Source organism: Papaver somniferum, chromosome 4 (genome assembly GCF_003573695.1).
Source record: "Papaver somniferum cultivar HN1 chromosome 4, ASM357369v1, whole genome shotgun sequence".
NCBI classification, from domain to species: Eukaryota; Viridiplantae; Streptophyta; class Magnoliopsida; order Ranunculales; family Papaveraceae; genus Papaver; species Papaver somniferum.
The window spans coordinates 136688832-136704992 of NC_039361.1; the positions used below are offsets into that span (position 1 = coordinate 136688832).

Below are 16161 nucleotides of genomic sequence, written 5' to 3' on the forward strand. Positions count from 1 at the left end.
AATATCTTCACCTTCTCCTACTACTGAGGTTGTTCTTTCAGATTCACATATAGTCATACCATCTAATATGGAACCATCTGTACGACGATCAACTCGAGAATGTCATCGTCCTTCACACTTAAAAGATTTTATTTGCTCAGCACAACAGTGCACTTCTACTTCTCCGTATCCCTTCACTAACTATTTATCATTTTCTCAATTTACTCTACAACATCGTTCCTTCCTGTCATCTGTTATCACCAATGATGAACCGCGCATATTCATAGAAGCAATTAAAAATCCAGACTGGCGTGATGCTATTGTCAAAGAACATACTGCTCTAAATGACAATGATACTTTCACTATCACTACTCTTCCACCAGTAAAAACAGCCATTGGCTGTAAATGGGTGTTTAAAATCAAGTATAGACCGGATGGTACGATTGAGCGCCATAAGGCACGTCTTGTTGCTAAAGGGTACACGCAACAGGAAGGAATTGATTATCATGACACTTTTGCTCCTGTTGCAAAACTAGTTTCTATTCGTGTCTTACTCTCCGTTGCTGCTGTTTATAATTGGCCTCTCCATCAACTAGATGTCAATAATGCCTTTTTACAAGGCGATCTTCATGAATACATTTACATGAAACTCCCTCCAGGTTTTCAGAAAAAGGGATATAATCGTGTTTACAAACTCAACAAATCCTTATATGGGCTCAAGCAAGCCTCTCGTCAATGGTTTGCTAAATTTTCTATAGCCTTACTTGATGAAGGTTTTGTTCAATCTCGTGCTGACGATTCTCTTTTTATTTTTCATTCAGGTAAGATATCTTTTTATGTTTTAGTTTATGTCGACGACATTATTATTACAGGTAATAGTGACACGGTTATTCAAGAACTAAAACACAAACTTGAATCTAAGTTTTCTCTCAAAAATCTTGGTCGTTTGCAGTATTTCCTTGGAATTGAAGTTTCTCGCTCTCCCAAAGGTATTTTTCTCTGCCAACGAAAATATATCCTTGACATTGTTCAGGATTCTAGTCTTTTAGGTGCTAAGATTTCTCCTTCTCCTATGGAACAACACCTTAAGCTACTTCCAACTTCCGGTGATCCTCTACCTGATCCTAGTGTTTATCTTCGCCTAATTGGTCGACTGCTTTATCTTCAGGTGACTCGTCCTGATATCACCTACTCAGTTAATTATCTAAGTCAGTTCATGCAGCAACCATGCTCAGGTCACTTGGATGCTGCACATCGTGTAGTTCGATATCTTAAAGGAACTGTCAGTCATGGTATTTTTCTTTCTGCGAATAGCTCATTGTCTCTTGCTTCTTATACCGATTCTAATTGGAAAGGATGTCCAACAACTCGATGATCCACAACATGGTATTTCACAATGCTGGGCAACAGTCCTATTTCTTGGAAATCTAAAAAACAACCAACGATTTCATTATCTTCCGCTGAGGCAGAATACCGTGCCCTAGTAAGGTTAACTTCTGAACTTCAATGGTTGCATTATTTGTTTACTGATCTTCGTGTTCCTATTCCGAATCCTATTCCAGTCTATTGTGATAATCAGGTTGTTATCCACATCTCTGAAAATCCAGTTTTTCACGAACGAACTAAACATATCGAAATTGATTGTTATTTTGTTCGAGAAAAATTGCTCTCTGGTCTCACAAAACCAACTCATATTCCATATGAGGCTCAATTATCTGATCTCTTCACCAAGCCACTTGGATTGGACCGGTTTAGACGTCTTGTCAGCAAGTTGGGCGTTCGGCCTCATGATCCTCCCGCTCCAATTTGAGGGGGGTATTGGACATGTATATGCAAGTCACCACCAGCCATCAGTCTTGCCACAGTTGAACAGTCAGCAGTCACCACCAGGCGCAAGTCTTTAGCTTAGGTCCGAGTCTTATGTACTCATTCTTGTTGTAATTTGTTGTAACTATCCAGTATTGACGCTATTATTGTTTAGCTTAGGCTTTGAATCTTTCGTCAATTCTCAGTACTTTGTATTCATATAAATACACAATGAAATATAATCAGTCTCAACAATTGTGAGATTAATCCATATTATTCTTGTAAATTTAAGACATAGTGAGTTTAGCTAAATTGCTGAGCTGAGTAAGCAACAGGAATTACATGTAAACCGTTCTTTCTCTTAAGAGTCAAACCAAAAGATTCTGACATGTCTAATTCTTGTGGCTTCACTCCATTAGCGAGTTTCCAATCGAAATGGTACAATAATTGGGAAAGCATAAGCTCGACCATGGTCATACCAAATCCCATGCCCGGACACATCCTCCTTCCTGCACCAAATGGAATATACTCAAAGCTTGTTCGTTTATATGAAATTGACGAGTCCTCAAACCTCTCGGGGTTGAAAATCTCGGCGTCGCTCCAGTATTCTGGGTCTCTTCCTATCGCCACATAATTGATTGTGACTTTGGTTTTCGCCGGTATCTCATACCCATTGATATCACATCTCTCTCTGGTTTGTCTTGGTAACAAGAATGGATTAGGAGGATGTAGCCTTAGAGTTTCATATACAACTTGTTTTAGGTAACTTAGTTGATGCAACTCCCTTTCATCGACCTTCTTGTTTTTGTTTAGCACATGTCTGACTTCAGCTTGGGCCTTCTTCATAATCCCTGGGTTCTTGAGTAATTCAGACATTGCCCATTCTACTGTCACCGAGGCCGTGTCAGAACCTGCCCCAAATATGTCCTGTAAACGCAACAAAAGAAAATATGATATACATTTTTTTTTCTTAAAAAAAAACAAAAACAAAAATAAAAAGAATAATTGTATGCTGAGCTACTAGATGGCATGTACTTACAAACATAATGGCTTTAATGTTGTCATCTGTAAATGGAACTTCTAGTCCGCCATCAGCTTGCAGTCGTAGTAGAGTATCAACAAAATCTTCCTCGTATTGATCATGGTTACCGCCCGTTATGCCAGGTGAGACTATTTTCCGCCTATGATCATCAAGGATGCTACTCATGATCCCGTCGATCTCCTTGTGTAACATCTCTAGTTTATGCTGCCAACCCGTGATGGCAGGAAGGAATTTTAGCGAAGGGAATAAGTCAGCAACGGTGAAACCACTGGCAATCCTAGTTACATCGTGAAACAATGATATAAAAGCCACTTTATGTTTGCATTTCTTACCGAACACTGCTTTCGCTACCATGTCATTCATAACTGAGTATATCAGTTCACCGAGATTAACAATATTCGTATGCGATTCGGCTTTCAACGAGATATTTTCAATGAGATTTAAGACCTCTTCTTCCCTTAGAGACCTGAATGACTGCACACGGTTACTACTTAGAAGTTGTACCACAAAAATCTTTCGCATTCGTCTCCAGTAATCACCATATGGAGCGAATTCCATATCTGTGTAATTGTATGTCATAATCTATCCGAGAAGTTGAGATCGTGTACCTTCATTATCTGTTTCGCCATTGCTGGTGAAGATACGACAATAGTCGAGGCTTCACCAATTTGTAGGTGCATAAGGGGACCATATTTTTTTGACAACTCTGTGAGGGCACGGTGTGGCTCACGACCAGATAGTTGGTGCAAATTTCCTATGAGAGGTAATTCCCATGGCCCTGGAGGCAGTTTCCTTTTCTTGCTTGCTTTCAAAACTACAAACAGTGAGATGATGAAAGCTATGAATAGTGGATAAAATGTGGGAAAGATTGCAGTAGTAGAGAGCTCCATGGGTGGTGTGCCCTGGAGAATTCAAACTTTTGAGTTTCATGGAGGAATCTCTGGTTTTGTCAACATATGGATCGAATAATGATATATTTATTTAAGGAGATCAAGAGAATTTATTGGATTGCTATTAGAAAGATATCAAGAGAAAATGCAGACGTTCGCAAAAATAAAAATAAAATAATATCTATTATTATTAATTCATTCCATAAATAATGAATTCGGACAATTTTATGGAAGTCAATCTGAAATTCAAACTATAAAAAAATTCCCCCAAATTTCTCACCCTCCGTATCTTCTGTGCCAAAGAAATCATGAGCCACCTGTGCCAAGCCAATAACATGGCGACACTTTATTTTAAATAGTTGAATCAGGTACAGTTTCCTTAATCTACTCTTCTCAGTTAGGAAACACTATCAAAACTGATTCCGATATATATTTTCTATATATAGAAAACATTTGACCGATATATATTTTCTATCCGGAGGTACTACTTATATGAATAGAAAAGTTTTGATTTTCCTCGACTCCTCTTTATATTTACCGATGTATGTACACTATCTCTTCCTACGTTAGAGATTGTCGATAGGTAGATCAGATTTCTAAATGAAACTGGAAGATTTTTTTTTTTTTTCGGTAAGAAGATTTTACTACACAAAAACTAGATGAGCCTTGCATATCTAGGTGTACATCACTTACATCATTTTTTCCCATCTTCTTTAAACTTACTTGAATGATTATTTATCTTTTTTTTTTTTTGATTTTCTTCTTTTTTTTTTTTTGGAAATATCGATGTGAATTATAGCTAAATGATTTTTCATATTTTAATTTTATACTCCCTCCGTTCCTTAAAAAGAGATACTTCTACTTTTTCAGTTTAGTCTAAAAATTTCCAGCTTTTAATTATTTCTTATTCTTGACCAAACTGCTTATCCAGGATGCTTGCTGGTAAGTTTCCTGATGGAGGTTACAAGTTATCTAGAGATGCAATAATTGCAGCAGGTTATTTCTATCCACATTTTGCCGTCCGCATTGGCTACCTGAACCTAAATTTTCTATTACTTATGTTAATAATTCTACTCAATCTTCCATGAAAAAACAAAAATTGGATCAGAAAAATATTATATCGTAACCAGTTAAAGAAACTGCAAAAGGAGGTGTTGGTAGTGGCTAACAGCGGGGTGGCGATAAACGGTTCTGGAGCAACCTGTAAGTGTGATCTGAAGATAGTATCCACGAGCCACGGTGTGATTATGGGGTGCTCATCTGGATGAACAAGTATTTTAAACAACTCGACATTCACGCAGAAAAGTGGTCATCATCTGACAATAATACACTTGGGTTCCCTGTTTATCCAAAGATCTTTTCGAAGGAATCTGCTATTTATAAATCGGTACATACTGTCCAGCTTACTGTCTTGAGTCTTGACGCTTGATGCAAAGAGATGCTGCAAACTCAAGCGATTAACTCCTGCAATCGAATAATTATATCGGAGAAATCTGGTCGATCGACTGCTAGCGACATGATGCTAGCAGTCCTGCATTAGAGTTCCCAGACGACCATCACATCTGTGTGGTATCTCTGACCTAACAGAATTCTTCCGAACTCCAGCTGTTTAATCTTACTATGATAAAGAAAGGGCTTTTTAATAAAGTAACCACCTTTTTGAACCATATTTAAGAAACTGGCCGTTTTTTTGAATCTTTATATAAACTGGCCGATATTGACATTTTCCATCCCGTTTTTTTCAAAAAACGGATTTAGGTAGTTAACTGGCTATGTGGCAGTTAACCTGCTAGGTAAAAGACGACTTAACCCTCGTCTGAGTTCGTAGCCAAACCAGTATCGAGTCAACTCGGTGACTCATTGCAACGGTCGGATTTGTAACGGTTGGATTTGTAACGGTCAGATTCAGCTTCATTCATATAAATTAGGCCCTGCAGAGAAGAACCATAGTATTTGTCATACTCAACAGATCAAAAAAATAAAAATAAATAAGACATGAGCCAAAATGAAGTAAACTCTCCAGGCAGCAGTAGCAGCAGCAAGGTAAGATTAAGATTAAAACAACCCCTAATTTCATGTTGTATTTGTGCACAGGGAATTCATGATCCAAAGGTATGTCCTTGGATTTATTCCAGGTGCAAATATATACCATGTAATGATATAAGGCAACTATTGTTTTCAAAAGCAAAAGAAACAAACGAAAAAATGTTTTTGAAGTGTTCAATTCCAACCTGTCAGTACTTTGAATGGTTTGACGATGCCATCGATCCTGTCAAATGCAAGATGGTGAAATTACCAGTAGAGAATGGTTGTTACGCTTGCGTAGAATCTGGTCATTGCTTCAAAAACTGCCCACTGCAAAATCAAACCTGCAACAAAGATCACTGCAAATCAAAGATGGAGATGAAATTTTGCAAGAATGAACACAACAAGAACATAGCATACCTCACTTGTACAGATTGTGACGGTTTTAAATGGGTCTCAGAGGAAGTCTTCATTGCTGCAAAAAACAGAATTATGCATTCAAGTTTACAACTTAATGCTATATGTAAGAAACTCAACAATCTGAAAATGTAACCTGCAAATGTACTAATAAACAACCTGCCACTTTTGATTCAGCATTAATTCAAGTCTACAAAAGAAAAAAATATTGTCTTCTTAAACACAAAAAATCAGAAAACGGATCTCAAATCATTTCTTCTTAGCCTTTCCATTTCCCCTTCCCTTTCCCTTTCCTTGTTTTATATTCTGAGATACAGATCCAATGCCAAAGAAGTTCTGATAAAGGTTATTTATTGTAAAGGGTGGAGTAGAGATGGTGTTATAGATGGCAGACTCATAGGTGTTGTGGAAGCTGGAGTAGAAGATGGTGTTGCCAAAGGCTGACTGCCAGGCCCTGTAAAACATTCACCAACAAATGTCTTCATCTTCTTCTCCTTCTCCTTCTTCTTCTTCTTCTTCTTCTTCTTCTTCTTCTTCTTCTTCTTCTTTCTCTTCTTGTTCTTCTTCATCTGACCCATACTCAATGTCTTCATCACTGTCATATACTGGAGGAGCTTCTGGATTCTCAATTGGGTGACATTCATCTTCTTTGGTGTTTTCCAGCTGAATATTGTCCACATCTTCAACAAACTTAACTTCATTTGTAGCTTTTGACTGACTGCAACCACTGCTACTAGCCTGAGAATGTTTGGACATGGGCACATCCATGAAACTCAGCTTTCTTGATGCACCTTCAACCACTGCTACTAGCCTGGCAGTGGCAGACATTCTTCCTTAAACCAATATAAATTAAACTTCTCTTTAACATCCATAGACAAACCCTTATACACCATATACTTAAGTGTCATCAACTCTGTTTCATCTCTATGGCAATCAGGAAATACCAAAGTCTCATTCTTTGGCTCCGCATATACACTGATATTCCTAAATTTGAACTGACTGCAACACAAATGAAACAAAATCAGATATAAACCTATGAAAACCCAATGAAAACCTAATTAAGCAATATTACTTAAAATCAAACACCCAATCACGAAAATTAAACCCCAATTAAACAATAAAAATTTGGTTTCAAATAAACCCTAATTACAAAGGAAAAAAAACAGAAACCCTAAAAATCAATCGATCAATTAAATCAATTAACTATCAATACAATGATTTTCATCATATATTAAGTCACGGGTTTCGTTAATCTTACCTTGATTCAGACAGTTTCAATCCCGGTTTGTACCTCATCTTCACTGTATCACCACTATCTCTGAATCCCTAAATATGTAGAACTTTTCTTCCAAATACACTCTGGTCTTTCACTAACATCTATGTCTTCAACAAAAACAACTTCAATAACATCAGTTTTCTTTTTCTTTTCAAACAGCTTCAATACCTAACCCTAGTTTCAGAACTGGGAGAAGAGAACGAGGGAGAAGAGAACGAGGGAGAAGAGAGGACGAAATAGAAAGTGTGGTGAGAGATTACACCACACGCGTCTGTAAATGGGCAAGGGCACAGTCGTAAATTCTCGTACCGAGTTTGACTTGTTCAACGCAGCTGACCGATCTGGTGGGCCCAGGTGTCAATTCTAACGGAAAGGCCAGTTTCTAAAAGAATTTAAAAGCTTGGCCGGTTTATTAATTATATGGTTTGAAGCAGGACACTTTATTAATTTGCCCATAAAGAAAAGGGGGAGTTTTCAACCGTCAAGAATTTTGGTGTAGCCTTTCGTAATTCTTTACATAAAAACAGAGTTTTTTCGAGCGACGTGGTTAACCGGAGCTTCTGGTTGATTCTGGCCCTGCCATTCTAAATTTCAGCCGATAGAATTTCAAGAGAATTTTTTGGGCCCACGAAATATTATTTAGCCAATCACATTTTTTTGAAAATAATTACCTAAAATTACTAAATATTCTTAATTTAGGAAACATAACAAAACAAACATAAACAAATTCAGCATTACAAAAAAAAAAAGAAATCATCATGATAAAATTAAATATGCAATGTGCATCATGATATCATCTTAAAATTGAATCAATCATATGAATTAAAAAAAATCCAATTGTAATAAATCTGCCTAATTACAACTCCAAAGTACGGGTAAAAGAAATAATAATTACAATTGCACTTACAGTTGATATTAAAAGAAAATACAAAATTTATATTGACGATCAAAAGAAAATACCTGATTTGTGGATGTCACATATGAATCAAGAAATCTTCTTTCGAGGATTTACAAAAGGGTTTTTTAATCCTGTACAGATAAAAATAATACAACATCATTAGGAGTAAAACATTTGCAGAGAGGAAGAAAAAAAAACAAAAAAAAATGGAATACGAAACAGAACAAAAAAAAAAGAATGGAATATAAAGCATTCTCAACCCCACAAATTAGGAAAGCAGTTTTGTCAACAATGGAATTTAGGCAAGTTGCATTTTTTGACCTAAGATGGAACCCGATCAACTCCACAAATTAGGAAAGCAGGTTCGTCAACAATGAAATTTAGGCAAGTTGCATTTTTTGAGTAAGATAGAATCCGATAAGTATAGCAATTTTGACAAATTTCTACGCATGAAAATGACTCAAATATATCAACATTTATGTGGAAATCAAGGTATAAAAAAAAAGATATCGAAATAAATATGGATATCAAAAATATAATGATACTGATATTATTTTCTAAGATATTCTCTGAGTTTAGTAGCGCTCTATATAAGACAAAAAATATTAGGTGCACTAAAAACAGAAAATTTTACGGTAAAAAATGATAAAATATGTAAATTTGTGATTTTCGTTCTTAAGCTTGACAAGAATATATGAATTTTAGATATTTTTAGATATTTTGTGAAAAGAATATAATGTTGTTCCCAAAACAAGAAGTTTTTATTTATGGGCAAGATCTAGACGTTTCAATATAAAGTAGCCGAGCATAAGCCAAGACCCATTATTGCTCGACGCCGCTTCTTTCTGGTAGCGGGGTTTAGATTGGTATTTTCCTTTTTATGGTTTTGCAGGTATCCTGGGAAGTATCCATTGGCACTTCAAATGGTATTCCAATGGGATTTTTCTAGCTTGCAGATTTGTTTCTGATCCATGGTTTTTGTCGAGATTGGTTTTAGCTTGCAGATGTCTTTCTTCTGATCTATAGGTTTCGTTTATTTTTACAGGTACCACACACAAAAAAAAAAAAAAGTCAATCGCGGATTCTACTCCTCTCATTCAAAATCACTTTAGGTGATTTTTTTTTCTTTCTCTCTTTTTAATGTATTGTAGATATTATTCACCTATTGAGTAGGTTGTTTTTTAGAAAAGTATCACAGAACATTAAGCTCTTCTGGGTGCTTTAAGTTGCCGTGTTATTGCAATCGTCTTTCCTCCATTTTTCAGGAAAGCTCAAAACGATCCAAATTCTCTTCCATTCGCCCCTGTTTCAAGGTAATTAAAATCTTCTTAGAAATCATTAATAAATTTTATATAGAAAAATATTAACCACTAAATACGATGATAGAAGAATAATGTGGCTATTCAAAATTGCATTTTAGAATAATTTCTTAGATTTTGATATGTAGATCAAATCTAAGATGAATATCATTGATTACAAAAACATTATTAAGATTAAATCAATGATAAACATAAATTAATCATAAAGAAATTAACCTACATACCAAAATCAAATGGAGGAGACAGGTATTAAAATGGTTCGGCATTAATGGCCTACGTCCACTGACAAACCCCATAGGGTGAAATATTATTGATCTTCAGATGATTTCTCTGAGATAGTTTTACATTTACATAGTGATCCTATTTATAGGTGATAGGATACAAAACCTAGAAGATATAATAACAACCGATATCTTGACTAGGTGAAACTATCTATCTACATTACAGGATTTATTGTTTGACCTGATCCTATAATCTAGTAGTTGCATTGACTGAGCATCATGTATCTTGAATGGTAGCCCACGGTCACTCACTTTTGACGTGCACATTGATCTCTTTGTAGCATACGCGTGTTTATCCTCTAATACCCCCTCTCAAGTTGGACACGGAAATTTGTTGAAGTGTACAACTTGAAAAATCTTCGGGAAAAGACTTTGTAACCTAAAACCGTATAAGTTGTACTTTGAGCTTCAATCACGGACCACAGAACTTGAACACTTGAACAAAGGTACAGAAGCAGCGGAAAAATCTTCAAAACTCGAGAACATATATGGAATGGTGGCTCTTCTGGTTGCTTAGTGGACTTGATTGGATATTGATATGTTGGGTTGTTGATTTCAAACAAACAGAGATAAGGAATCCCCAAAACTGGTATCTTCTTTTATGATGAATCCTCCATACTTTGAAATATTGATCCAAACCCAATTGTGCAAACAAACATGCGTATTAAAAGATGGAATTTGGAGATGAATTGACATGAGATTCCAAAAGATGGAAAATATCTTTGGAGGTAATGATTTGACCAGAATTTAAAGAGCCAATAGCTGATGGCAGCTTCAAAGAACAATAAACATATCTTTGATTCCTTGAAAAGCCGATAAAATGGCAGTATCAAATAAGAAAACTAGGTAGATAAACTAGTTGTTCTCAATGCGAAACAAATGAATAGTATTGCATACCAGATTGGGAAGCACTGTTACGTGTTGAGCATGAGTTGCGATTAGGTAAAGGAACTGTAGAAGATACTACTGGATTATTAGTAGTATTTGGAGAAACTGCAGGTGAGATTGAATCACCCGGATTGGCAATAGATATGGGTAATCCTGAATTACCAGAATTGAGAAAAGAGGGTGCAGCGGAATCGCCTATAGTTATCCCAGGCGTGAAATTGTCAGTGGACAATTGAAACCAGTTAAGTGGTGAAGCAAACTATACGTCTGTTTATATGAAAGAATGATTTTAGTTTTGGATGATCGACTAAAATCAAAAATAAACATACGGGTCTCTGATGGGAATGAGAAAAAAAAAACTTTGTAATGTTAGGAAATCCACACAAAGTGACAGAACTTAGCAAAAAATATTGAAAAACTCCATCAAAGATTAGGGAAGCGGAAGCGATTGGATCGAGAGCATTTCTGCTCTGATACCATCTTAGATTTTGATATGTAGATCAAATCTAAGATGAATATCATTGATTACAAAAACATTATTAAGATTAAATCAATGATAAACATAAATTAATCATAAAGAAACTAACCTACATACCAAAATCAAATGGAGGAGACAGGTATTAAAGTGGTTCGGCATTAATGGCCTACGTCCACTGACAAACCCCATAGGGTGAAATATTATTGATCTTCAGATGATTTCTCTGAGATAGTTTTACATTTACATAGTGATCCTATTTATAGGTGATAGGATACAAAACCTAGAAGATAGAATAACAACCGATATCTTGACTAGGTGAAACTATCTATCTACATTACAGGATTTATTGTTTGACCTGATCTTATAATCTAGTAGTTGCATTGACTGAGCATCATGTATCTTGAATGGTAGCCCACGGTCACTCACTTTTGACGTGCACATTGATCTCTTTGTAGCATACGCGTGTTTATCCTCTAATATAATTCAATAACAATATTGTAGATATTACATTCCAAATATAATGTATAAACATTTTCTATCTTTGCCTGTAAAAAGATCCCTTCTTAATATGAATTTGCAGCTTGGTCTCTCCCATGTGTGATCAATGGCTGCTAAGCTCTAAGGTGTGATGGACGGCTGCAACAACTGAGCTAAAAGGTATGATATCGGCTATTTTGTAGCAAACTCATTCAAGGTATGTATAATGATGAAATCCTTTTTCTTCACAATATTCTTAGTATTTTTTGGTATTTATGAAGAGTCGGAGTTAAAGGATGACCATAAACCATTGCATATTTAATGATACAAATTCAAAGGTTCATTCAATTATCAAACCCTAGCCTAGGATTTTCTTCCTTCTTATTGTAGTGAAAAAATTGTTTCATGTATTGTAAATCTTCTTTGGTTAGAATTTTACATGTTAATGATCCTATTCTCATTAATTCTTGACATATTTGCTTGTTTAAATTTGTTAAAAACCATAAACTTCAATCTCTGCATTGATAATCATGATTTTCATCGTCGATTATATTTTTGGCCAGATTCATTTAATTTCGTATCCATTAGTTGTTATTTTCTATGGATTGTTGTTTCTATTGTGAAATTTCGTGAGATGAGCTAAATGAATGACTGCTAATACTGACAACAAGTGAGTTTTTTTTTTTATTTCTCAAGTATTATATGTTTGAATCGTTTTCAGACGTGGTTTCTGATTTACTTTTGTTATGTTTCAAGTTGGCAGTTTAAGAAGGCCAAAGTAAACCAGGTGAACTCCCAAATTCATGTCTTAGATTTTGTATTTGGAGTAAACTTTGTTTTTTGGTGCTGATGTGGTTCAATGGTTTTCCTTATTTTTTGGGTTTTCTTACTAATGAAGTTTTTCATTTGAATGCAGTGTTTATAAAGAAAGATCAACAAATCTTAATTCCTTATCTCTAGAATGATTAAGTTTACTGAAGAAAGTTATGTTTCTTTTGTTTGATATGATATATTACTTTACTTTCTTGACTTAATATATTTTTATGTCTATGCTAAATTTTTTTACGGATGTTTGGGTTATGAAGTGAAGATTTCTGTAATGGTGTTCTGAAGAAACATTATTTATAACGTGCGGCAAGTTATTACATAAGTGTATCGAGCTGGCACTGACGCCGATGACTGTTCCTATGATTTCAGATGACAAACGTAATGTAGGCGTTCCACAAGCCTAGATCAGACACCATTGAATATTGCTAAAAGGTTAGCTTAATAGTCTGTTAATGCTGTCGTTAATTTGTACTATTTGTATGAATGTATCTGTGTAATTTCTTAAAAAGCTTCATGCACTTTACTATGAACATTACCATTCATACAATTGGTATTGTGAGAAGTTATATAAAAAAAAAATCCAAAATGGATTCAAGTGTTTCAGTTGACCCCTGGATTAAGATTAATGCATTTTAGACTTTATCCAAAATCTATTTTCGATTTTAAGGATTATGGCAAAAAAAATGATGTGTTTTGAAACAGATATGAGATATTCTGCCCTATATCTTACTTTTATATCTTCCCAGTAATATGCTTTGCAAAATCTTTCATTGACAAGTAGGACAGTGTTCTTTTTCGTTTGTATAAGCTGCTTATTAAGCTACTGTAAAACTCCTTATTTATTTCGCGATGCACACTGATCTTTGCACATTTCTTGCATCAGATGACAGATTGAAATATGTGGTTGAATGATACAAGTTCCGAAAAATGCTTGGGAAATAGATCCATTTGGTTACTCACCTACCATGACATATCTGCTCCGGCGCATGGGTTTTCTTAAACTTGTTGCCAAGAAATTCATCAGTTCCTTATAAACCGATTTATGTCCAGAGAGTATAAATTTTTTATGACCTGATAATATCTAAAAGCGAACCACATGCCTGCACAGAAACCACCACATATATGTTGCCTTAATAGTTCACTAGTAATATGGCACGCGCGATGCGCCTGCAGTGCAAAACTAATGCTTTTATAATTCGGAGCCGCCGAAAGAAAAAAGAGAATTGCAAAAAAATGGTACATAATACGACATAAGACTACCACATACGCATTTTAGATTATTGTTGGTTGGCATCAAACAAATTGATATCTATAAAAGTAATTATTGAAGATATTTATGTTCGACAATCAAAATACTAAACAGACTACACCATTTAATTTTAAGAACCTTGAGCATTCTTCTCACAACATTCTTCGGATGTGCTTTTCTAACGGCTCCTAAAGATCCGCATTATTGCGAACTGGCAAAGATCAAGACTAAACCGCAAAGTTACTGGATGATAAAGAAAGGATCAAAAGAACACAGCAACATTTGCAAATAAATGAAAAAGGTGATTGCATGACAGTATCCTATATTTATTGACAGTAGGTTGATGATGTCTATATTCAATCTGCACATAAAAAGTAAAGTCGTAAAACGTGAACAGGAAACAAAGGTTGAGGAGGTAAAAGAGGAAACTCACCCATCCCTGAGGCAATCTTAGTAGATAAAAGCAAACTAATCAATCTAAACAACCAAAAATCAAAATCAGACATGAGGCAGAAGTAGGAGAATCACCCTCTGCGCCTCCAATATGCCCTCAAATGTGGTTATCTGCAATATACTATATACCCGGCAAACACGCTCAAAAATTCATATCCTCAAATTCAACAAACACAAAATAAAAAGGCAAACAAATACACTTTATCATTTGTTTTTCCATTCTGAAACTAATCAGCAACTTTCCAAAGTTGTCACGGAAACAAAATACGATGCCACATTTTTATGACCATTCACCATCAACGGATCCTAATTGGACGTTAGACGTGCATTCCTAACAAACGCACATAGAAATATTGGATTGTTAACCTCAAACTTCAAATATGTGTATGTTAATCTAAGCCTCCATATACAGTGTTGTGTTCTTAAAATTCAAAATCGCAAGTTGACATTAACAAATTCAATAGGAATGTCTTGTAAGTTTAACCCTCACCTGAACCCCTCGAACCTTTGTATATTCCATTACAACTTACCATGAAGCACGACTGAAAATTTGACAATTAGATTTTATATGAACCCGTGACTTCTTTAAGAACTAAATCAAAACTAAACGTATTTTCTATTAGGCATTTCAACAAACAGTCAGCAGAAGTATGGTAAAATATTGATCATTTAATCCCAAACTGAAGAAATTAAGGATCTGATTTTCTAAGTTTCAACTGAAATTGAAGTCATACCCGCAATCAGCGCTTCAACTCATATATATCCAAAATCCAAAAAAAATTACCATAACCATTACACATCTGAAACTCATACTCAAGATTTACACTGAATGATGTAATCGAAACGATTAAAGGGATCAGATAATTTGAATCGAGATACCGGTAGCCTTTAATCCAATTCCTGCATAATTCGATTTGAAAGATTTGTCTTTCAAACCAAACATCAACACAACATTAGAAAGAAAATATCCTACTATTCTTGCCATTTCCCAAAAAAATTGAAAACGGAAAACAACTTCAAAAATTCCAAAATAATTCATAAATATAGTTCAAGACAAACACATTCAAGTATAAAAATACCCTAAAAAATAAACAGAAAAAACTCACGGGATCAGAAATGGAAGATCGACCAGAGGCATAACTCTTCAGACGACGCATTACATGCATGATTCCTCCTTTCTTCCACCGGCAACACACTGAACAACAACAAGAAGAAGAATCTCCCCTAATCTTCTCGATTTGATTGATCTTCCTATTCTATGATATTAACCAAAACAAAAAAATGCAGCAAACAAACCAACTTCAAGAAAATCCATCTTTGTTTCTTCTCTCGGATAACGCTGATAACACCATCTCCGTTTAAAAATCAATCTGGTGTTGTATACTTGTATAATAATTAAAGTGGTACCGGTGACTCAGGAGGGTATTATTGGTATCAATCGGTACTAATGACTCGGTGGCTCACACTGAGTGAGACTCGCACATAGTTGTTAGCTTGTTGCGGAGTTTGACTGTTCTCGCACCTTTACCGAGAATACTTAATATCTATGACGTTCGCTCATTATAAATGCGGTGGTGCTATTCACAGCTCTAAAACACCACTCTACTCACGGTTCAACAACATCTAAGCCCTACATCTTTCAAATGGTGAACTAGGGGTGTAAATAATACCCGAAAATATTCGGCCTGCCTGTATCCGCCCGAGCCCGCCTGTACCCGAAGTAGCCCAAAACCTGTTATGGCCCGTCATGGACCACCCGGCCTGGCCTGGATTAATTTATTGGACGGTCTCGGGCTTTGCGATTAATTATGATGCCCGGCCTGATACCCGGCCTGATGCCCGGCCTGAAAGCCTT

The 16161-nt window shown here is 35.5% G+C and overlaps 1 protein-coding gene and 2 long non-coding RNA genes across 5 annotated transcripts; all 3 read right to left on the reverse strand.

The window, feature by feature from the left end:
• Positions 1 to 2088: 2088 nt before the first annotated feature.
• LOC113273173 (cytochrome P450 71D10-like) lies at positions 2089 to 2954 on the reverse strand. Its single transcript, XM_026522934.1, has 2 exons — positions 2825 to 2954; positions 2089 to 2712 (listed from the first exon to the last, which is right to left on the reverse strand). Exons 1-2 carry the CDS (start codon positions 2828 to 2830, stop codon positions 2089 to 2091), a joined length of 630 nt encoding a protein of 209 aa, XP_026378719.1. The 5' UTR covers positions 2831 to 2954.
• Positions 2955 to 4555: 1601 nt separating this feature from the next.
• On the reverse strand, positions 4556 to 8533 carry LOC113274299. 3 transcript variants are annotated; one of them, XR_003322938.1, is made up of 6 exons: positions 8396 to 8525; positions 7418 to 8011; positions 6319 to 7158; positions 6163 to 6217; positions 5949 to 6086; positions 4556 to 5648 (listed from the first exon to the last, which is right to left on the reverse strand). It is a non-coding gene; the product is annotated as an uncharacterized LOC113274299 (long non-coding RNA). The 3 variants fall into 3 exon arrangements; XR_003322939.1 differs by lacking the exon at positions 7418 to 8011; XR_003322937.1 differs by lacking the exons at positions 6319 to 7158; positions 7418 to 8011 and having other exon boundaries at positions 8396 to 8533.
• Positions 8534 to 14887: 6354 nt separating this feature from the next.
• LOC113362763 lies at positions 14888 to 15824 on the reverse strand. Its single transcript, XR_003365816.1, has 2 exons — positions 15413 to 15824; positions 14888 to 15233 (listed from the first exon to the last, which is right to left on the reverse strand). It is a non-coding gene; the product is annotated as an uncharacterized LOC113362763 (long non-coding RNA).
• Between the last annotated feature and the right edge of the window lie 337 nt (positions 15825 to 16161).